The sequence below is a fragment of the Pituophis catenifer genome, unplaced genomic scaffold, assembly GCF_029215685.1.
Source record: "Pituophis catenifer annectens isolate HBS135680 unplaced genomic scaffold, rPitCat1.0.hap2 SCAF_14, whole genome shotgun sequence".
Taxonomy (NCBI): Eukaryota; Metazoa; Chordata; class Lepidosauria; order Squamata; family Colubridae; genus Pituophis; species Pituophis catenifer.
In genome coordinates, this window is record NW_027256894.1 from 1,783,547 (window position 1) to 1,806,245 (window position 22,699).

Consider the following 22,699-nt stretch of genomic DNA (forward strand, 5'->3'; position numbering starts at 1 on the left):
CAGTAGCACCATTACAAAAGCTCCTGCATAAAGTAACAGCTGCCTTCATAAACTGGTGTCCCAGCTGAAGGCTGGCATTTAGTCCAACGCTAGTAATAATAAAAATAAACTCTTTCTACTTGAAGTTTCTGCAGTTAACACTTCTACGAAAGCAAAACTAAATTTGAAGAGTGCAGAGTAATTTGAATGTTGGAAAGCAGAATTCTGAAGGAGCTTCCCCCAGGAGGACCTGCAAAGAAATTGATTACGTGGTGGGTTTGATCTGGCAAGAGTCTGTCCTTATCTTCGGCTGGGAAACCGCCCTCCTGGGCCGCAACGTGCTTTGAGTCATGAGAGGAGGAAGAGGAGGAGGACTTAGTTTATGTGCTGATGGCGCCACGATGAGCCCCATTTTCTGGGAATGGGCAGCAGGGATCTTCCACAGTCCGCCCGGTTAGTTACTAGGAGGACAACTGCCTTCAGGTATCATTGAGCAGGCTGAGTACGGAGCGGATTTTGCAGGCAAACCATCGCCTGAGGGGACAAAAGTATTGGTAATGGAATTGTTCAAATTCGGGGGTCTGGCGAATATCACGGAAAAAGGCAATGTCAAGGTCAGACTCCGTAAGGATGATCAGGAGAAGGAGCAAAACCAAGAGGAGTCCGACTGTCACAAGGAGCAGACGGAGGACACTTAAAACAAACTTATTCACCTGTTCTGCTTGGGCTCCTCCACTGCTGCACAAGGCCCGGAGGTCCCTTCCCAGCTCCTCTGCCTCCCCCGCTGGAGCGCTGGCTTCCGACTCCTCTTCCTCTATGCTGCAAGGGGTGCCATTAACCGGCCGGGACAGCAGCATCAGTTCCAGGCTCTCTTCGGCCACCGGAGTGGGCAGCACGCTGTCCGATGGACTGTAGACCTCATCTGAGATGATTGCCACACGCTCGTTACTCTCCGCCCTGCTGCTCCGCGAGTGGAGCAAAAAGGCGTCGCTGTGGGAGGTCGACCGGACCGGGGTGGAGTGAGCGCTGTCCCGCAAAGACTCGAGGCCTGAAGAAACAGAAAAAGATGGGTCTCATTGTAGAGCCACAAAAATGGTTTCTACCAACTTTTTATTTTGACATTGCAACTTTCTGCTTGCAGGAGGTCCTATAGGAAAACAGTATTGCAAGTTTAATTAAGGATAGGCATTGATGATTTGGTTTGGTCAACAGAAGGTACTAGAGATTTTAATAGAAATATCTATTAAATGTGGATTATAAGATTTTTGCATCAATCATGGCTGAAAAATTATAAACATTATTAAACGAGTTTATACATTTGGACCAAAATGGCTTTTTACCAAAAGACAAATTAGAGATAATATGCAAATTATATTAAATACATTAGAATATTATGAATTACTCAGAGAAACAAATAGCACTGTTGTTTTTAGATGCACAAAAGGCGTTTGATAACGTGAATTGGCAATTTATGATAAAACAGTTGAAAATGATGGATTTTCCAAAGGATTTTGGAGACAGATTTATAAATATAATCCAAACTATATATAGAGACCAAGCGGCAAAGGTGATGGTAAATGGTGAAATGACAGAGAAAATAGATATTAGAAAAAGAACAAGACAAGGATGCCCTTTATCTCCATTATTATTTATATTGACATTAGCAGTTTTAAATAGAAAAGTGAGTCAGGAAAAGGAAATAAAAGGAATGAGAATCAAAAAATAAGAATATGAACTACAAGCATTTGCAGATGATTTGGAATTTCAAAATCAGAATAGAGGAGGAAGGGACCTTGGAGGTCGACCCAATAGAGACAGCGCCAAAATTATTAGAGCAAATAGAAGAATATAGGAAGGTCTGAAAATCAATAAAGATAGGACAAAAATATTAGTTAAAAATATGAGAGAAAATTAAAAAAAAGGAGATGATGGAGAAACTGGGCTTCCAAATTGTGAAGAAAGTGAAATATTTGGGCATATATCTGACATCAAAATGTGCAATGCTCAAGGAAGACTATTATAAACTGAAAAAACGAATTGAAACAGACTTGGAGAAATGGAGAAACTTGCAATTATCACTAATGGGAAAAATAGCATTAATAAAAATGAATGCATTACCAAAAATATTATTTTTACTTCAAACCATACCAATAAAACTGGAGAAAAATACTTTGAAGAGTTGAAGAAAATAACGTGGAAATATGTGCGGCTGTCAGCCTCTGCTTTTACTGCTTCAGCTGCCATAAGAAACGGGTGGGAAACAGGGGGGCGAAGGGAGGGAAGGAAGCAGGAGGAGTTTTCTAAGAAACGAAAGTGATTCTCCAAAGGAGCAGTCAGACCAACCGTCATTACATTCCTGATGGATGACGCTGCCAGACGTGATTCCACCTGACCTTTGGGAGACCTGTGGATTGGATGATGGACGATGGACGATGGACAGAGTGGGGGGAGATGCTTTCTAGATGCAATTTCGCGCGTTTTGCTTAGTCCCAGCTTTACCTGGGTAGCGATCGCTTCATTTTCAGTAAAAATACTAATCTCTATAAAAATGGAGTTTGGGTCATTCTTTCCTGGAATTTGAAGGAAGCATACCTGACATTAAGCTGGGACTCACCCCAGTCATCCCGGACAAAAACCGAGGGGACTGAAATTCTAAATTATGTCAGACCGAGAAAGTGATGAAGAGATGGGGGCAGTGGTTTCCATGGCAGCCACCCTCCAAGCCAAGAGAGAGAATGCAGAATGGTTGGAAAAACTCTGGCTGGATTCTGAAGAAGCCAGATGGTCGAAAGGAGTAGGAAGATTGCCGGACTGGGGGGGGACCCCCCGGGGAGTAACGAGCTCCAGACCTCGTAAGAAAGAGGCCGTCTGGCTGCAGGAGCAAAGGGAAAGCCTCATGCTAGCACAAGCCTTGCAACTTCTCCGTGATGTGGAAGAGAGCAAGAAAAGCCTGGAGGCTGTGCGGATCTGGATGGGGAGGAACAGGCTCAGGCTCAACCCTTCCAAGACTGAGTGGCTGTGGCTCCCAGCATCCCGATATAGTCAGTTGACTCCATCACTGACTATTGGCGGCGAGTCGTTGGCCCCCACAGAGAGGGCTCGCAATCTGGGACTCCTCCTGGATATGCAGCTGTCCTTGGAGGAACATCTGACGGCTGTAACCAGGGGGACCTTGTGTCAGGTTCGCCTGATTCGCCAGTTGCGGCCCTTTCTTGATCGGGATTCCCTGTGCACAGTCACTCATGCCCTCGTCACCTCTCGCCTGGACTACTGCAATGCCCTCTACATGGAGCTCCCCTTGAAGAGCACCCGGAGGCTCAAACTGGTCCAGAACGCAGCAGCGCTCAGTGACGGGAGCAGCATGGCGCTCCCATGTAACACCGCTCCTGCATGAGCTGCACTGGCTCCCAGTGGTCTTCTGGGTGCGCTTCAAGGTGCTGGTTATCACCTTTAAAGCGCTCCATGGCATCGGGCCTAGCTATCTTTGAGACCGCCTGCTGCTACCGACGACCTCCCATCGACCCGTGCGCTCCCACAGAGAGGGCCTCCTTGGGGTGCCATCAGTCAAACAGTGCAGGCTGGTGACCCCCAGGGGGAGGGCCTTCTCTGTGGGGGCACCTACCCTCTGGAATCAGCTGCCCCCAGAGATAAGGAGAATCCAAGACCTCAGTGCCTTCCGCCGTGCCCTTAAAACCCATTTTTTCCAGCAAGCCGGGCTGGCTTAAGAAGAAATTTTTTAAATGTTTTAATTGGTAGTGTTTTTTAATTGGGCCAAATTTATATATCTTTTAATTGTTTTTAATATTTGTACTGCATGTTTTTAATTCTGGCTGTACACCGCCCTGAGTCCTCAGGGAGAAGGGCGGTATAGAAATTGGAAATAAATAAATAAATAAATAATAAATAAATAAATAAATAAATAAATAAATAAATAAATAAATAATAACTCCCCTTACTGAGAAATTACAACCAGTTCATGGGGGCCCTTAGGAGGCGGTTTGAAGACCACTTAGCTGAACGAAAGGCGAGACTCAGGATGAAGGGCATCCAGCAGGGCCGGAGGCCTGTGGCAGAGTATATCCAGGAGTTTCGTGAGCTGGCACCCTATATGACAGGGTGGTCAGAAATGGCTCTGTTGGAAAGTGCATAATTAGCCCCAAGGTGGTGGAGGAAATGGGACTGAGACTAAAAACGCTAAAAAGACCCATTGCATTCTGTCAGTTAGACAGATCGATTGCAGGAGGGGCCCCCGCCAGTTTTATGACCGAACCCCTTGAATTGCAGTTGGGAGATCATGTAGATAATCTCAGATTTATTGTGGCCCCTGGCCCCTCATACTTGGACTGCCCTGGCTTCGTAAATGGAACCCACGGGTAAATTGGAAAACGGGTCCTGCGCATCTGCACTGCAAAACCAAATCCAGAGAAGGAAAGCTCACCCCTGAAGGACGGTACAAACCCGGAAAGAGCAGAAGTAGCAATAGACTATATTGAGGGACAGGAGAAAATTCCAAAGGAATATTGGGATCTCCGTGAAGTTTTTAGTGAAAAGGCCTCAGACACGCTGTCTCCCCACCGGGCTACCGACTGCACCATTGAGATACTCCCCGGGGTGAAGCTTCCCAAACCGAAAATCTACCCCATGACCCCTCGAGAATTAGGGGAATTGCGGAATTTTATTGACAAAAATCTAGAACGGGGTTTCATCGAACGAGCCAAGCCCAAGGTGGCGGCACCAGTGATGTTCCATGAAAAGAAAGATGGTTCCTTCCGTTTGGTGGTCGATTATAGAAATATTAACGCTATTTGCGTGGAAAATGTTTACCTCCTCCCCTTCATGAAGGACATGTTAGCCCACTTAGGGAAGGGAAAAATTTTCATCAAACTTGATTTAAGAGAGGCGTACTACCGAGTGAGAATTAAAGAGGGGGATGAATGGAAAACAGCATTTAATTGCCCACTGGGATGTTTCCAGTTCAGAGTGCTTCCTTTCGGCTTACAGGGAGCCCCTGCTGTATTCATTCAATTGATCAACGAAATATTGCATGAGCACCTGTATAAGGGGGTGCTGGTCTACTTGGATGACATTCTTATCTACTCTGACAACATGGCTGACCATGTGAAACTGGTGCGAACTGTCTTGAAAAAACTCAGGGCTTCTGAACTATATGCCAAACTTTCTAAATGTGAGTTTCACCAAGACAAAATCGACTATCTTGGATATCGCATATCACATGAGGGAATAGAGATGGACCCTGAGAAGGTTCGAGCAGTATTGGAATGGGCCGCACCACGCACTCGCAAACAACTACAGAGTTTCCTGGGGTTTGCTAACTTTTATAGACAGTTCATCCCCTCGTTTGCCAAAATCGCGCTGCCAATTACAAATCTTCTGAAAACAAAAGGTGAAATAAAACCAAGACCATTGAAACCACTTGAATGGACTATGGACTGTCAAGCCGCATTCGAAAAGTTGTAACGGCTGTTTGCGGCTGAACCAGTACTCAAACACCCCGACATAGAACAGCCGTTTGTAGTACAGGCTGACGTGAGCGACGTAGCTGTAGGAGCAATACTCTTGCAAAAAAAATGCAAAAGGGGAGCTGCAGCCTTGTGCCTACACGTCCCGTAAACTATCAGAAACGGAAAGGAGATGGGCCATATGGGAGAAGGAGGCTTTCGCAGTGAGATGGGCGCTGTTAACATGGAGACATTTTTTAGAAGGAGCGAAACACCCTTTCGAGGTTTGGACTGATCACAAAAACTTGGAGGTGTTAAAAACACCACGTAAACTGTCCCCAAAACAAATTCGTTGGGCCCAACATTTCAATCGTTTCAATTTTACCCTACGCTACCTTCCTGGTGGAAAGAACTTCATGGCAGATGCACTGTCCAGATTGCCTCAGTACAACAGCATCAAGAAGGAGGTGGTTCAGCCTATTATCCCTTCAACACAATTGGCAGCACCAGTTACTACCAGAGCACAGGCAAAGGTCGAGCCAGAGCTCTCGGAAGATTTGGTTCTCAAATTACAAGAAGCCCTGAAAACTGACGAGTGGTTTCACAACCACTCGAATGAATGTACACTCCATGATGGACTAGCGTGGACTGGGGCAAAATTGTTATGTTCCTGCCAGTTTAAGACCAACAGTATTACAGTATGCCCGTGACTCTAAGACAGCGGGACACTTTGCATTTGTTAAAACTCTACACCTTGTTAAGAGATAGTTTTGGTGGCCTGCGCTCAAAAAGGACATAGAGGCATATGTGGCTAGCTGTCCAGTGTGTGCCTCGGCTAAAAGACCTCCAGGGAAGCCACCTGGATTACTTCAAAGTGTGGCTAGACCAAATGCTCCGTGGAAAGAAATATCCATGGATTTTATTGTGGACCTACCAGAGAGTGAAGGGTGTACTGTCATTTGGGTGGTGACGGATTTGTTTTCAAAACAAGTGCATTTCATCCCTTGTTCAAAGATCCCTTCAGCAAAAACCCTTGCCAAACTGTTTATTCGTCAAATTTACCGACTACATGGAGCTCCAAAGAGAATAATTTCGGACAGAGGTGTACAATTTACTTCCAGCTTCTGGAAGGAATTTTTGAAGTTGATAGGCTCCGCCCAGGGACTAAGTTCCAGTCACCACCCCCAAACAAATGGGGCTTGTGAAAGGACCAATGGGGTTTTAGAACAATACCTGAGATGTTACGTAAATTACCAACAAGACAATTGGGTGGATTTACTGCCATTTGCAGAAGTGGCATATAATAATTCCATACACAGTAGCACCGGTTTCACTCCATTTAAGGTAGCATCGGGTCAAGATTTTGTACCGATCCCCGAACTACCTCAAGATGATCCCCAGAACCCATCCTTGATTGACTGGATTGAACAATTGAGGAGCACTTGGGCAGTAACTCGAAAAGCGTTAGATGAGGCGCACCGAGCCCATAAGGCCCAGGCCGATAAGAAAAGGTCCCCAGCACACGTGTATAAAGTGGGTGATAAAATTTACCTCTCCACTAAGTACTTACAAACTTCCCAAAAGTCTAAAAAACTTGGTCCCAAGTATGTGGGTCCTTTTCGTGTGATTAGATTCATTAATCCAGTAACAGTTGAATTAGAGTTGCCAAAAACGTTGAGACGAATACACCCCGTATTTCATGTTAGCTTGTTGAAGCCTGAACACTCGTCTCCTCTAAGACCGACCCGAAGCTCCCCTCCAGTTCCCATACTCATAGAGGAGGAGCAACATTTTGAAGTTAAGGAAATTTGGAAAGAGAGCAAGAATCAACAAAAATGCTACAAAATGCAAGAACTAGAGGTGGGTTTGGCCTTCCGAATTGAGAATTGTATTATCAAGTGGCAGCATTAATGTGGATTAAAGAATGGATTTCATTAAGGAATATAAGACTATTGACATTGGAGGTCATGATTTACAACTGGGTTGACATGCCTTTTTATGGTACGGGAAACAACGGATATTTCGAAAGACATTATGTAAGAAATGGTTATCAGCGTGGGAGAGAGTGAAAACAAAACATTATCTGAATATACCAATGTGGCTTTCTACAATAGCAGTGACATACCCAAATATTGTGAATATGGGGAATATTGTTAGATATAAGGACATCTTGACAGATCAGGGAGAACTGAAACAAAAAGTTCATGTGATCTTGATACTGTCTATTAATGCAGCTTAGACTACGTTGGCTTTTTTGGCAGCTGCAGGACACTGCTGGTGGTTGTCCACTAGGACTCCAACATCCCTCTCACGGTTACGGGTCATTCCATGTCAAGTGGTCTGATTTCAGCTCGACCATCACGGATTTCGATTAAATTTGGTGTGAACATGCACACACGTCCCCAATGTACATTGGTAAAGTGTTATGTTTGCCAATGCAATACTTGTGAAGATATAGTCATTTGTTTGACCCCATACCTCAGCCTTCTACAGTATGACTCTGAGGTTTCAGCAGCTTTGAGACATAATATCTCCGGCAATATTTTGTTGAGAGAAACAAAACTTGGACATCTTGTACAACTTGTTGTGCTCTATTAAACAAAATAATAAAAACATTCTCACAAGCGATCTCCATCTAGATAATTTGGAGCAAAATTGGCTGAAAATGACTGCGGCGCGAAAAAAGGGTAAAGTTTGGTGTCTTATATCTCTGGAAGGAAAGGTATGAGAAATGTGAAATTTCATGCATAATAACTTAGCAACTCAAGGTTCTCGAATACAACATTTTATTCTCCTACTGCTTTTCAATAGTTCACAAATTGAGTGTAAAGGTGACAGTTTTTGTAAAAACGCCAGGTCCTAAAGATTGGTCACCCCCCGCTCCCCCCTTCAGCTTTAGTTTAAAGCCCTTTGGATAAGCTGAGCCAGAGTTTCCCAAATACATTCTTTTCAGTTCTTGTGCAGCCCATCCCCTGCCAGACCATTTGTCTCCACATGGAAGAGAAGAAAGGGATAACAGACTCTGGGCTTGATTATTTTTAAGGCTCTCAGTCACATCTTTGATTTCATTCCTGGGAGACAAGATACTTCCCTAGATTTATTGTCAGTCTACAAATTGCTGATTCCGTTTCTCAGAAGAATCTCCTATCATCAACATACGCTGGGGGGGCGGGGGGCGTGAAGTCTGAGCTACTTTTCTTGCTATCACTGGAAAACGTGGTGATGTCCCTTCTCCAGCTGTCTTCCAGGAAAGGATATGAAATTGGCTGCTGAGCTCCAGCAAGACTGGACTGGATTGGGCTGTTCCAGGCAGCAGGGACAGCCCTCTCTAAGTGACATGTTGCTATCGGTCTATCTCTAAAAGTTTATGAACAGGTTGATTTCTTCTGGTAACTGCCATTCAGCAGTTCAGCAAATGCATGAAAAGACACTCTGCTGCCACAATTTTGGAAAATGCTGAGCCTTCTTATAAAACTACTGAAACTACAATCCATGAATTGCTTTGCATGTACTGTCTCTCTTTGGAATTCACTTCCAACTAGCAAAGAAGGATGAAGCCTTTGGTCATTGCAATTTTGTACTGGGAAACTGAAGCCTCAACTCCTGAGCATTTTTTTCAATACCTAGTTCCAAAACTGATTAAAATCTATAACAAAGGCACCGGAGCAATCTAACAAAATGAACTCCAATGAACCAAATGCAATGTGATTGCTATTGTTCTGCAGTCCTTGTTTAGCAGCCATATGTAACGCAAGTGATGGAAAAGTAACTTTATGTCCAATCCTCACATTTTCAACCCTTGCATGTCTGCAAAGCAAAGGAAAGCTGAAGAAAGATTGTAAATACAGTCATAGTTTCAATAGTCAGCAATTGTCTCTGAAGCGATTAATGACCAGGTTTGTATGATTAATGACTTAAATGTGGTTGCTAAATGAGGACTATCATCAGCAGGACACCCAACTCACCTTCCATGATGGAGATGTGGACAGCCCTCCTCCTGGTCCTGGGAACGCTGCTGAGCCGGGGTCCGTGGGGGATGGAGGGGCAGCTACGGCTGGGAACCAGTCCAGCCCTGCGAAAGAAAGGAAGGGCAGAGGCAGCATTCTCTTCCCATCACAAGGGCTGGCTCCAGCTATTCCCACCACTCCTGTCTTCCTCCTTCCTGCTCATGGTGGCTCTTTGACCCTTTCGCTCCTCCATAGCTGCCTTACCTGTGTATTTCCGGAGGCTCCCTCTTAATTTTGGCACTAGACTCCATAACCTCTTTGGCAACTCGGCCGCTGAAAGAGATTGGAGAGCAGAGCAGGTGACAAGCATGGCAAATGCCCAGACCGAGATTCTGCTGGCAAACTCCCCCCCCAACCCTGAAAGTTGGGAGCATGGCAGTGCTTCTCCATCCTGCAGCATCACTCAAAGCTATTACTTAATCCCTGGTAATAACCAGATTGGATACCTGGAAAGGTTTTGAGTGGGTGCCTAGCTTGGCAAGAGTACCTGGGCAGCCTTCCTGTTGTGAAAGAGCCTTGATAGTACAGTGGTTTAGTGCACCCTGTCATTAACACAGCTGCCTGCAATTTCTGCTGGTTCGAATCTCTCCAAGGCTCAAGGTTGACTCAGCCTTCCATCCTTTCTAAGGTAGGTGAAATGAGGACCCAGTTTGTGGGGGCAATAAGCTGACTTTGTATAAATATACAAAAGAATGAAGGCTATTGCTTAACGCATTGTAAGCCGCCCTGAGTCTCCGGAGAAGGGTGGCATATAAATCAAATTAAAAAAATAAAAAATAAAAAATAAAAAAAAAAGTGGCGGTGGCTGTGTGTGGCGTTGGGAAGGGGGACCCCAGAAATGCCAGGACTGAACGGGTCAACTCAGAGGAGACTTTGCCTTTGTACTATCGCCTCCCTTAATCGATTCTCAGGCTTCATGCAACCAGGTGTGTACCAACACAGGTCCAGCGACAGCCGCCTACAGTCATAATTTACCTGTATCGGAAGCGGCTCCCTTTGAAAAATAAGTTGCTGCTGGAGACGGTGCGAACTTGACTGGACTTCTCCAACCTGAAGCAAGAAGCAGAGGTGGGAACAGGGATCAAATAACAGCACTCGGTCAACAGTTGCTGGGCTTTGGAAAGGGCTGCGATGGGAGGGGGCGTTTTGGAAGCTTATCATTTCCACGTGCTGAAAACGAGATCTGACACAAAGAAAGATGCCCCTGGGGGGAGCCACCACCTTGGGCACTACTAATGGCCACCAAGCAGAGAGGATGGTGTCTCCTGCGGGAACTGGCGCCTGTACATCGGAACAGCTCAGAAGCGCAAGGGAAAGTATGGCCAGCTTTGAGGCTTTTCCAATACCTGTTATGGACATGTGGCTGCCTTGCCCTGAAAGGTTAAGAACCGTTTAAAACCCTTATGAGGTTAAGAACCGTTTAAAAAGCTCAAGGTGTCTGAGCTTTAGGCTTTGGGCCTCCGTTTGAACTTTCATGTGTAGTTTTTGAGAGCTGCTTAGCAAGATTGGAAGAGAACTGAGTTTTCTTAATATTAAAATTGAATTTTGGTGAGGAAACATGGAAGTGCAAGTAGCATTCTAAAAAGAGCCCAGGTAGAGAAGCTTTTCTCTCCTTGAGAGTGTGGAACAGCCCTTCAAGGTGGGCCAAGTCAAAACACAGACTCCACAAGGATGCTCCACTATTGAGACAGAATCTCTAAAGCCCAGCTGTGTTTCCCCTTCCTTCCCTTTTACGCCAACAAAAGTTAAAGTGGAACCAGAATTTGTTTTTCTTCCCAGGCTGAACTCCTATTGTGTTCCTCCTCTGGCTTCCTCTATCCCACTTGGCTCAGTCGTCCTTCAAAAATCATCACTGCCTGCTGTCAGAACTGCCATCTTCAACTTCAGCCTTGCTTTGCTAGATGCTAGCCTACCATAGACTATGGGGGGAGGGAGCTACTGAAAAGGGGGTGACTGAAACTACGCATTGTGCCTTCCCGAGACATCAGCTCATCGTCCCAAAGCCAGAGGGGAATGCAACGGCTCACCATCTAGCCCACCGATGGAGGGAGCGATACCAAGACAATTCCTTTGAATGTGACTGGACAATAGGGAGATAATGGGAAAGGGAAAGTTAACTGGGGAACCTTTGCATGCAATCCTTTAGCTCTGATTTACTGCAATTCACTTGGCTTCTAATAATTTTTTTCCTTTTGCAACAAATGGAGCTATTTCTTTGTTTCTACTTGGGGGTCCATCTCCTCACCACGCAGAGCAGAGAATGCCAAGGGTCAACGCCAGGGGTGAAATCCAGCAGGTTCTGACAGAACCGGTAGTGGAAATTTTGAGTTCGGAGAACTGGCAAATACCACCTCTGGCTGGCCCCAGAGTGGGGATGGAATGGACATTTTGCAATATCCTTCCCCCAGGAGTGGGGTGGGAATGGGGATTTTGCAATATCCTTCTCCTGCCACGCCCACCAAGCCACGCCCAAAGAACCGGTAGTAAAAAAAAATTGAATTTCACCACTTGTCAACACCTTGGTTAGTGGGGACAGCCACAAGTTCCCAGATCCTCTGAGCTAATTTGAGGGAATCCATTTCATAGCTGAATTTAGGTTAGTACTGATCAGACTATCTAGCTGAGATTTATTTGAATTAACAGAATCGGAGACTATCCAATTTCGGGATCTACAGCAATATCTGGAAAAGCTGCACATTAAATGCAATGTTAATGTGTTATTTTGGCAAGCATGCAAGACTACTCAGGATTTGGTTGGTGCACATGTACAATATTTGGTATGGATCTGTACAAATTGATTTTAAAAAAATAAAAGATGTACTTTGGTATGTGGCATTGGCTCTTAAAACTAAAGCAGAAATAACTATCACCCAGGGGTGAAATCCAGCAGGTTCTGACAGGTTCTGGAGAACCGGTAGTGGAAATTTTGAGCAGTTCGGAGGACTGGCAAATATCACCTCTGGCTGGCCCCAGAGTGGGGTGGGAATGGAGATTTTGCAGTATCCTTCCCCTGCACTCCCACCAAGCAACACCACGCCCGCCAAGCCACACCCACAGAACCGGTAGTAAAAAAAATTGGATTTCACCACTGATATCACCTCTTCCAGGACATGAATCAATCCCAAGCAATTATTGTGGCCACTTTTCAGCCGCTCCTTAAAAAGCCCAGAGGATCTGCCTAAACAATGCAGCCCCTGCTTTCCCTCTTAGCATAAGGAAAAGGAGGCTGCCTGAATGCAAGATTTCCAAACAGGTCCAGGCAGCACACAGAGCCAAAGGAAATTTGTGTGATACAAAAGACAAGATGACTTGGGACATGGACAGGAGACACTTATGGACAGCAGATGCTCTTCATGAGAAATTCTTTCTCACAGATGCTTTAACTTCTCAGGCTTCTGAGCTTTGTCTGGGAGACAGGAAGAATTCCCAGACAGAAGCCAGAGGGATCACCAACCCAATTAGGTGCCCATTTACAGGGCAAGATGTGGCTGCAGCAGAGAAACCAACCCTGGACCAGGTTTCTGCAGGAAACGTCACCGCCACTTTGGACTGAGCGGACAGTCTCTGCATTGGCAACGGCTGCTTCCCAAAGATCGAAAGCCATCCTGGAAAATAGATCTTCTACTCACTTATAAAAGGCTTGATTTTCAATCCCACATTTCCAGAGATGCTTGCAGGCTTCAGGAGTCGGAGCAAAATAGGTCAGGACAATTTTCTTTTCCTGTCAAAATCCCAGAAAAATCCTTATGGTTAATTTACAGGTGGTCTTGATACTGTTTGAAAGAAAGCATGCAAAATATAATTAAACTAACAAAAACATGGATGGTTTAGATCCATCTCTGAAATAGGCTGGAACAGGAAACCAACTCTACACTCCCAGTGTGTCTAAAACTGCTTTTATTAAGGTGGGCTCTCAGAACAGAATTTTGCCACTCTGGTTGTAAGGTCCCTCCTCCTCGTTGTTCTGGTCCAGTGAATTGGGGAGGAGCCTGAACCATTTCCAAATGTTATCTGGGCATTCTAGACTTAACAATTATTTCAGTCCCTTTTGCCTAGGACTCGGGTATCCTGCATAGCATCCTTCATCTTCATCTTCCCTATTCTCTGCTTCTCTGCTTCCTTCTCCCTTCTCTGCTTTTTTATGTATTGCGATGCATATTAAACAGGGCAGGTGGCCACCCTCTTGGCTTTTTGACACAGCAGACACCTTCACTCTACTGGACACCAAGAGCTCCCAACCAGAGTCTGGAAAAGCAGGCATCATTTGAGTAACTGAACTGGGCAGCCTGTCCTACACCCCAATGTTTGTTTATCTCCCCACCCAGCACTGCCCTGAACTCCTGATTCCTCTGCCCCCCCCACCTTTGGGAAAACGAAGTGAGAGGTGCAGAGTGTCTGCGGGGGGGGGGGGTTGATCCTGGAATGTGGTGGTGAAGAGGATAAGCTATTCCCTCCGTCTGGCAATAAGTGCAGCCCTTCAAATCCCAAAGATGAAAGATTTTCCAGTCCTGATTCAGCCTCAGCCTCCCCCCCACATGGAGTTGGGGGGACAGAACCCCCTCCATGTACTCAAGTCCCATGAGCTCTGTGCCTGGCCTGTGACTCTCCTTGCAAGGAGGAGAAGGCTGCTCTGAGGGGCCAACAATTAGGAGGGTCCCGGTATTTGTTCAGGGGATGGTCTGCAAGTCTTGAGAGCTTTTTCTCCAGCCAGAGAAGATGCTCAACATTCAACAAACCCAAGTGGGTGGATCCATCCACACTGGCTCCATCCCTTTTGACCAGCATTGGTCATTGATCAAGTCTGAACTGGATTCCTCTGGGGTTTAATGGAGCCTAGAACCAAGGAAGCTCTGCTAGTCCATTTGGAAACATCCCAGTTTCTCGGCCTGACGGTTGCTTTAATAAGGTAATACAGAGTTTAACCTGGATCCAGACAACTTCTTGAGATCTCATGGGTGATCTGCAGGCAGAGATACCCCTGGATTTGTTTGGTCTCATTAAGCAGATCCCTTTGGAAGGCACTCACCTCTTTCTGACTTACGTATAAATAGAACGTCTTGCCTTCAAATTTCATTTTGGCCACTTCATTCCTGCAAGCGAGAGAGAAGCACTTCCATGAAAGAGGAAACCGTCTCAAACCCTCCTGCATCGCATGACAAGGTCAGGCCCACACACAGCGTGGAACAGGCTCTGGCAAAATGCAGAGATTTTTAAATCAAGCTGCATAAAACACGAAGTTAAACGAAACTTCTTTTGGAAAAGGAGAGCAGTTGCAGATCTAAGCTGAACATTTATGGCTCGGGGTAGGGGTCTCCGGCTGAAAACAGCAGTGGGCAGCAGCACCTGGCAGCCTGGCAGATTTGAAGGAGCAGGTTGAATGGAGAGAGCCACGCTTGGCTGATGTGGCCGGAGGAAGAACTACCTGGTGACCAGGCCAGGTGAGGGGCTTTTTGGTGGCTGTGCCGAGAACATGGACAATGCAGACAAATGGACAAAAGGGAATATCTGGAGGCACAAACTGAATATTGAGGGCACAGATTACATGGAACAGTCATGCAGTGTACTGACCAGGAAAGGGGTTTAGGGGATATTGTAGAAAAATCCGTGAAGCTCAGGATGGAGCTGCAGTTAAAAGGGCAAACAGGATACTGGGGCATATCAACAACGGGCTACAAGACAAAGCAAGAGAAATGACACTAACTACGCATCACATGGACCAGTTCACCACCAGATTGTTCCCAGGGGAAGAGGTGGCCCTTAGCCAGGTCCTGCCAAAGGAAGTACCTACCCCAGCAGCACAGCCCCGCCTCCCCCCTCCCCGCGAGGGCCTCTGTCTGTCCTCAGCAGCAGAGATCCAGGACAGCCCTTCCCCCAGCGGCTCAGATCCGTTTCCCTCCCTCTAATGGAGGAAGCCTAGTTCAGATTTGGGTTGAAAACTTTGGATTCCTTCTTTCAGAAAGTCAGTCCTTTCAAGGTCGGTGGCTGACCTTGGATCTCTCTTGGCGCAGTAATGCCTGCTGGTGGCAGCCATGGGCAGTCCAGTGGCCCCTTCTTAGCCTGCCAGGCATTTCAGGTCTTGCTGGCCTCCTGTTCAAGTGCAGAAATGCCAGCTATTTCCCAGAGCAGACTTTGCACACACTGAAGGGGGCAGCTTCTCCTGTCTCTTCTTCCTGCACCTGGGAAAATTATGCCTCCTTTTTTGTGGCTGTGGGAATTTTTCTCTGGGTAAAAAGACACTGCAGCGCAAGGCCAGAGATTTCGAACTCTTTACTGCCTGCTAGGCTTCTAGTCAGCTCTGGCTGACTCTTGTCTACATACCCAGGGAGTGACTTGGTTGGGCGTCACAATCTCTCAGTCTGGGTTTGCACCTGCACAAAGAATTCTCCAGAATGTCTCACTTTCCAGAACCGACACTGCCTGGGCTTCCCAGCCTGCCAGCTTCCTTCCTTGACCCTTGGAGCACCGCCTCAGGAGGGAAGACACAGAATCCCTTTGGTATCACAAGGCCCTTTTTTCCCCTCCTAAAATTGGGAGGCCTGGCCGGATGGAAATCACAGACTGAAGGATTCCAGGCTGACCTGGGAGACAGAAACATTCCACATCCGATAGCTGAGGGAGAGGGTAGCTTTCTGCCCCTTTTATCAATTCAAGGGCCAGCTTTTGATCCCAGAAGCAGAGGCTGCCTGGCAAAGGCTGGTGCCAGTCTGCCATTTCTTTTTCTACGCTGTCTGAGGAGCAGATGAAGGCCAACAGGGATGTGCTCAGTTGCAAAGAAGATCCTCAAAGAAGCAAGGAAGATTGCACTTTGCTCTTAAGGAATCAAAAGTAAAAATGCTAACATGATTTGGTGTGCAACTGAGTTGATGGAATTCTGGAAGGAGTAGTTTAAGAGGTTTGTATGGGGATGTTAATGATATACAGAACATGTCACTTAATGTTAATGCTGTAATGCTAATACAGATAATCCTCCACTTACAACAGTTCGCTTAGTGATGGTTCAAAGTTACAACAGCACGGAAAAAAAGTGATTTATGACCATTTTTCACCATTGCAGCATCCCCAGGGTCACATTACTTACATTCGGATGCTTGATAATTGACTCATATTTATGACAGTTTGCAGTATCCAGGGATCATGTGATCCCCTTTTGATCACCTGACAAGCAAAGTCAATGGGGAAGCCAGATTCAGTTAACAATTGTGTTGCTAATTGAACAACTGCAGTGATTACTTAACATAGGCATGTGGCAATAAAAGTCATAAAATGGGGCAAAACTCACTTAACCAATTTCTCACTTAGCAACATAAAGGTTGGGCTCAATTGTGGTCATAACTGAGGACTACCTGTATCAGTATTCAAGAAACATGAACAAGAAGCAAGAAATAGTAGAAAGTGGATAAGTTGAAAGGCTACAGAGGCAGATGACATAACTAGAAGAACCTTGAAATGTTGATGTAGTTTACTTATGTGCAACTTGTTTAATGTTTAACACACTTGTGACTGTCCAATTGTGCCCTTTATAAAAGGAAAGCCAGTAAGGGTGAATGCAGAAACTACAGGGGGGTTAATTTGTTAAGTGGGAAGGAGCTGATTGAATTCTGAGAAAAAGGCATCAATGAGCAAAACCTATTAAGTACAGGGTAGATTTAGCACGGCCTATTGGTTGTTGAAAGTATTTATGGATGCATGTATGGGAGGAGATTACATGATGTGGGTTGGAAATATGAAATGTTCATGGACTTTTGTTTGCAGATGAGGCTGTTTTGCTGATTAAGAATCGGAATTATTCCCAGCAGACTTTGGGCTATGTAATGAGATAAGGATTGTGGATCTGAAAATTAATATATTAAAGTCCAAGGCAGTTTCAGAGTGGAGATTTGGAAAGTTATATATACATGGCAGAAATGCTTCAGTACAGTATATACTGATGATGCGAAAATAAGAAATTTTAAGATATGAAATGCCTATTGCAAAATGGTGGGCAGTGTGTGGTTGCTGCAAGGGAGGGGCATCAAGAAAAGTGGAAATGGCTGCCTAAATTGAATGCAGAAAGAACGGAGAGAGCATAGCAAAAACCAGAAGTGTTAAAGGAATACAAAAGGGAATAATCCATACCAAGGAAGTAAAGGGAGATGGGGAATTGGAGGTGCTGAGGTAATGGATGATCTTAGCTTTTTTATTGACACTTTTCAATGGTGCATAAATACGGTTTATTTCTCTGGGCCGATTGAGAGCCGATTTCTCTGAATGCCAGTTTTGGATTTAACTTGGATTGAGCTGTGAGCTAAGATGATTACAGTTTCCCAGTTGCAACTAAAGTTGAATCTGTTCCTGTGTTGTGACATGAAGGAGTTTTCATCGACACCAACTAGCAGTCAGAAAACTCCTTCATCTCACACCATATAGACAGACTCAACCATACTTTCAGACAAATCAGACATCAATAGACATATGTTAACAAAGAGAGATTATCTGTGATGTATAAAGTCTCTAACTACTGTTGAAAATGTGAAGAGTATGAAAGGACATGTTTACCATGTGAACTTGTGAAAAAGCAAAATAAATAAATAAATACTGGATGCAAATACAAAATGCAGACAATTTTAAAAATTAATATTTAGTGGAAACTTAAATTTTCCTCATTGGGACTGATAGCCAATTAGAAAAGACTCGGGGAAGATTAACTGCAATAAGGCTATTATGTGCACCAAGATGGGGAAAAGGCAGACTAAAAGGAAGAGAGGATCGTAAAGATGGAGAAATGCGGAAATGGCTAAACTGACTTCTTTGGTTAGAGAAGGAGTCACGGCTACATTTACCAAAGGCTGGAAACCCTTTATAGACTTTTCACTGAAAATGTATGAAAATGAACTGGTGATTAAGACGGGCTTTATATGGGAAGAAGGGAAGGGCATCCAGACAAGACCATCTCTCTCTATAACTGCTGCAAAGACAATCAAAAGTCAATTCTTTAAATCTTTCTTTCTCTTTCTCTCTTTTTCTTTCTTTCTTTCTTTCCCTTCCTTCCTTCCTTCCTTCCTTCCTTCCTTCCTTCCTTCCTTCCTTCCTTCCTTCCTTCCTTCCTTTTTAAATCAATAGTGTTCACTTTTTCTGTTTTTTTCTTTCCTATCTTTTTATATCTTTTCCATATATATATATAACTTTTCTGTACTGTTTGATTTTGTAAACTACTTTTTCAAACAAACAAAAAGGCAAGGAAATAATGAAGTCTGCCCTGGAGGGTGAGGCCAAGCCGAGGAGGGAAGGGGGGTCAGGCAAGATCAGGCACCAAAGCTCCTTGCTTTCCAATAGAGGTGTGTGTGGGGGGGGGGAGGCTGCCATTGTGGCAGAGGCCACAAACAGGCAACGGGAGGGGCTGGAGGGGGAGCTGATGATGTCACTCCATTTGGGAAGGCCTCCGTTCTTCCTGTGTAACTATAGGAACAGGTTTTAGGCGCAGAACTCACCATTTGATGAAGTGAACTCGCTTGTTTCCCTGCAGGACCACAAATCCAAACGGGGTGAAGGCCAGAAAAGCAGCATTTCCGGACACGTCCTGCAACAGACCAGGAGCTGCTCACCGAGCGATGCCATGGTTGAAGGCAAACTCAGCACGTGGTGGAGCTGGCCAGAGTGCAGCCTCTTTGGCCACCAGGACTCTGACCTGGATGCCTGTGTTGAACAGCGAGGCTCCGCAGCTCTCGAACCCTGGACATCGCTCCCCTCCCACTTGGGGAGGCAGCTGCCCGGAGCTTCCGGGAGCCCATCCAGCATTCGGCCGTTGATCCAGAGGGGCCTCTTGCATGCCCTGCCTGGAGGCATCAGAGCCCTCTTCTTCAAGCCACCTGCACTGCTTTATTTCTGGGTAGGGCCAGCATGCGTGGCTGCAGGTATGAAGCCATACGTGGGCCCGGAAAAAGGGACTGTCAGCCCTTCAAGGTAGAGCAGACAGGGAGACCAAAGTCACACATGCAAACGTTACTTTTCTTTAAGGTTACAGTAACAGAATCCTCCAAGACTGACTATGCGCCCCCCCCCCCCTTATCTTTTGAGATGCTTTCTCAAATTCCCTTTCTGCCTTGGTCCCAAATTTCTTTTCTCTGAGCATCGCCTTGGCTGCTGCCCTTCCTTCTGTTTCTCAAGGTTGCTCCTACTGGGACCTGAGAAAGTGTCCAAAATAACTTTGTACCTTAAAAGTAAATTTCAACTTGAACTGGAAACCATTCTTAGACTAGGATCCAACCGATGGCCAGATAGCACATCTGATGTTTGGGTTCATTTATGCATAGATTCTATATTTTATAAGATAGCCAAATTAAAACAAATTCTAATAATATAGACTGAGCTATACCCCCTCTGCAGGGAGGCTGGGGCCATTTGATTGGCCTGCCCCCCCCCCGGTGACTAATGGACCCAATGGGGTTCCAAAGAAAGCTGGGAGAAATCCTGCCGATCTGCGACTTCATCCTGCAGAGGCCCTGGCAGCTGCCTGGAACAGGGAATCTGCTGGGCCCTCAATAGGATCCTGCTTGTGTGGTCTCTCCTGGCCCATCAGCCCCGTTTCTCCACAAGGTTCATGGAGGAGTTGAAAAGACGCCCATTTTCTTCCCACTGGAAGAAAATGAAGAACGAGCTCGACTGAACACGAGTTAAAGCCCCTACTAATGTTCATCTTGTGGTAGGAGGGGTGGCCAAGTGCCACAACTTCTCTGTCCTTATGGCATCCACGGAAAGCCACCCAGCAGCCCTGTTTAGGGTCACTCAGACCCTCCTTGGAAAGGCTGACCCAGAGATCCATCTACAGGGCCAAGCGGAGAAATTTTCCAGGCACCTGGAGGATGAAATTGCTCAGATTCATTCCCAGTGTGGTGCACGTCCTGTGGAGATGCCCTGTGGAACAGACTTACCCAGTTATCTGGGAACGGTTTGGTTCTGTTGAGGAAGTGGACCCTGCAGAATGCAAATGCCAGCACTTGTGTGTTAGCTCTGTGCCCCACTTGGCTGGTTAAGGCTGCCCAGAAGGCATCGTATGGTGGGTCCAAGCAGTGGTGAACTTGTTGGAGAGGGTGATCCTTTCGGAGAGGCGCCATTGCTGGAGTCTCTCCGAAGCAAAGAAGCCATTGCTGGAGCTGACCACTCTGGACAATTTCTGTCCAGTCTCTACGTCCTCTTTTTAAGGAAGGCGATTGAGAAGTTGGTGGCATTGCAATTACAGGAGATCCTGGAGGAAATGGAAGGTTGGGATCCTTTTCCATCAGGTTTCAGGGCCAGATATGGGGCCAAAACTACATTGGCCCACTCTATGGATGGATTCCAGAAGGAGGTGGTACATCCATCCTTGCACTTCTTGACCTCCTGGAAGCTCTCCATGCTATCAACCATGGTATCATTTTGGGTCACCTTAAGGAGTTGGGTGGCCCAGTTTTGTGATGGTTCACCTCCTTCCTCCAAGGCCGGTTCCAGGAGGTCCAGCTCACAGCCCCTGCTTTGTGTGGGTGCCACAGGGCTCGGGGCTTTCTCTGCTCCTTTTGAACACCTACATGGAACCGCTGGGCGAGACCATCCATCACTACAAAGGAGCAGGCAGTTCCTTTACCTTTGCCAACTAATTTTACAGAGTTTAATTATTCTTGCCTCCTTAAACTTCTTTAAACTTTTAAATTTTATAAAATTGCACCTCTAACATTTTAATTTTTGTATACTGTTTTATTTTTATTTATTTTTATTTTTTAAGAACAAAAACAAACATAAAAACATGTTTTATGTTTTGATGCTTTTCCAGAGTCCCTCTTATTCAATATTCAGAAGCAGACGCCGCTGCCTGAAGTGGGCCCCGAAAGCCAAAGAAAGGATTGGGGAAGGTTCATTGGGCACAAAGCCCATCAAGAGGTGGCATCTGGGGTGGCACCGCCTGCTGCAGGAATGCCTGGCTTCAACCCAGAGTCCCCACACTGGGGAGGGTCTGAAAGCAACATGGAGGACAAAACTTTGTTTGACTGGGTTGGGCTGGGCAGGAGTCCACTCAGAGATCCCAGGCAATAAGAAGTTGAAAAAAGGCAGTAGCAAACCAGTTCTCTTCTGCTGCCAAATAAAGGGACAGGAATGTAGCCGTGACGGCTCCAGGAGTCCCTCTCATGCTGAACCCCATGTGACGGGCTGATCCGCGAGCTGCACTGGCTGCCAGTTTGCTTCCGGGTGCACTTCATTACCTTTAAAGCCCTGGAGGGGATGGGTCCAGTTCCTTGAGGAGCCATCTCATCCCAATGGGACAGGCCTGCCCCACCCGCACTGGCAGAGGAGGCACACTATGGGGCCTTTCCTGCCGTGGCTCCTGCCCTTTGGAGCATTTGCCCCCACACATAGACCCCTCCGGGTCAGATCTGCTCCCACCCCCCCTGACCTTCCATAAAGGCTCAAAAACCTGTCTCTGCCAGTTGGTTTGGGGGCCCCATGAGGAGTATCACGCTGGAGGTGGTTGGTGGACTAATGGCAGATCCCACCTCACTCCCTACACACCCCTCCTCCCTCCCCAACTTTTTACCAGAATTTATAATTTTATTGTTACTGGGTGTGTCTGTGTGCAGTGTGCATGTGCATAGTTTTATTGCTTTTGACCTTGTAAGCTCGCATTGTGGCAAACTGGGTGGCAAATAGATTTAATAAATAAGTAAATAAATAAACTTCATCGTTGATTTGGAACACAAACCATAAGGCAGCAGCCTGAGGACTTGTCCTTGGTAACTACTGAGGTCTCTGCCATAGTTGGGTTGAGTGGTTGTCCCCTGCCAGCTGCTGGATGGAAGGCAAAGCAGAAGGGGAAAGAGAGGGGGGGAGAGAGAGAGAAAGAGGAAGGAAGGAAGGAAGGAAGGAAGGAAGGAAGGAAGGAAGGAAGGAAGGAAGGAAGGAAGGAAGAGAGGAAGGAAGGAAGGGCTGCCCAGCATTTTCACAGTTGGATCCTGCCCAAGTCTGAGTTTCAAGTAATCAGTGCTCACCAGCCTTAAATTATGGTTGTGTTGTATAAATTATATGTTTAAGTAAGTGGTTTGAAAATTGGAACGAATGAAGACAATGCCAAAGGCGACAACAATTAAGGCCCAGAATGAGGCCTCACTGTAGTAGAAGTGTCTGCCCCTCATCCCTGCCCTCCATTTTGGGAAGGAAGGATTTTGCCACCCACCACACCCGCATCCCTTTCACATCACAGAGTTCTTAAACTCCTATTTTATTTCTAAGTGTGGGCTGCGTTATTCCATG

At 46.0% G+C, this 22,699-nt stretch overlaps 1 protein-coding gene across 5 annotated transcripts in view; it reads right to left on the reverse strand.

The window, feature by feature from the left end:
- Positions 1-234: 234 nt before the first annotated feature.
- FRMD5 (FERM domain containing 5) overlaps positions 235-22,699 on the reverse strand; it is a 106,226-nt gene continuing 83,761 nt past the window's right edge. For 4 of the 5 annotated variants that reach the window (XM_070953480.1, XM_070953479.1, XM_070953478.1 and 1 more), the window contains 7 exons: positions 18,913-19,001; positions 14,472-14,535; positions 13,075-13,166; positions 10,421-10,495; positions 9,650-9,718; positions 9,404-9,510; positions 235-1,027 (listed from right to left, as the gene is read on the reverse strand). In XM_070953480.1, coding sequence (XP_070809581.1) covers positions 459-1,027; positions 9,404-9,510; positions 9,650-9,718; positions 10,421-10,495; positions 13,075-13,166; positions 14,472-14,535; positions 18,913-19,001 — 1,065 coding nt within the window. In that variant the 3' untranslated portion in view covers positions 235-458. The remainder of the gene's footprint in view (positions 1,028-9,403; positions 9,511-9,649; positions 9,719-10,420; positions 10,496-13,074; positions 13,167-14,471; positions 14,536-18,912; positions 19,002-22,699) is intronic. The other variant, XM_070953482.1, reaches the window with a different exon arrangement.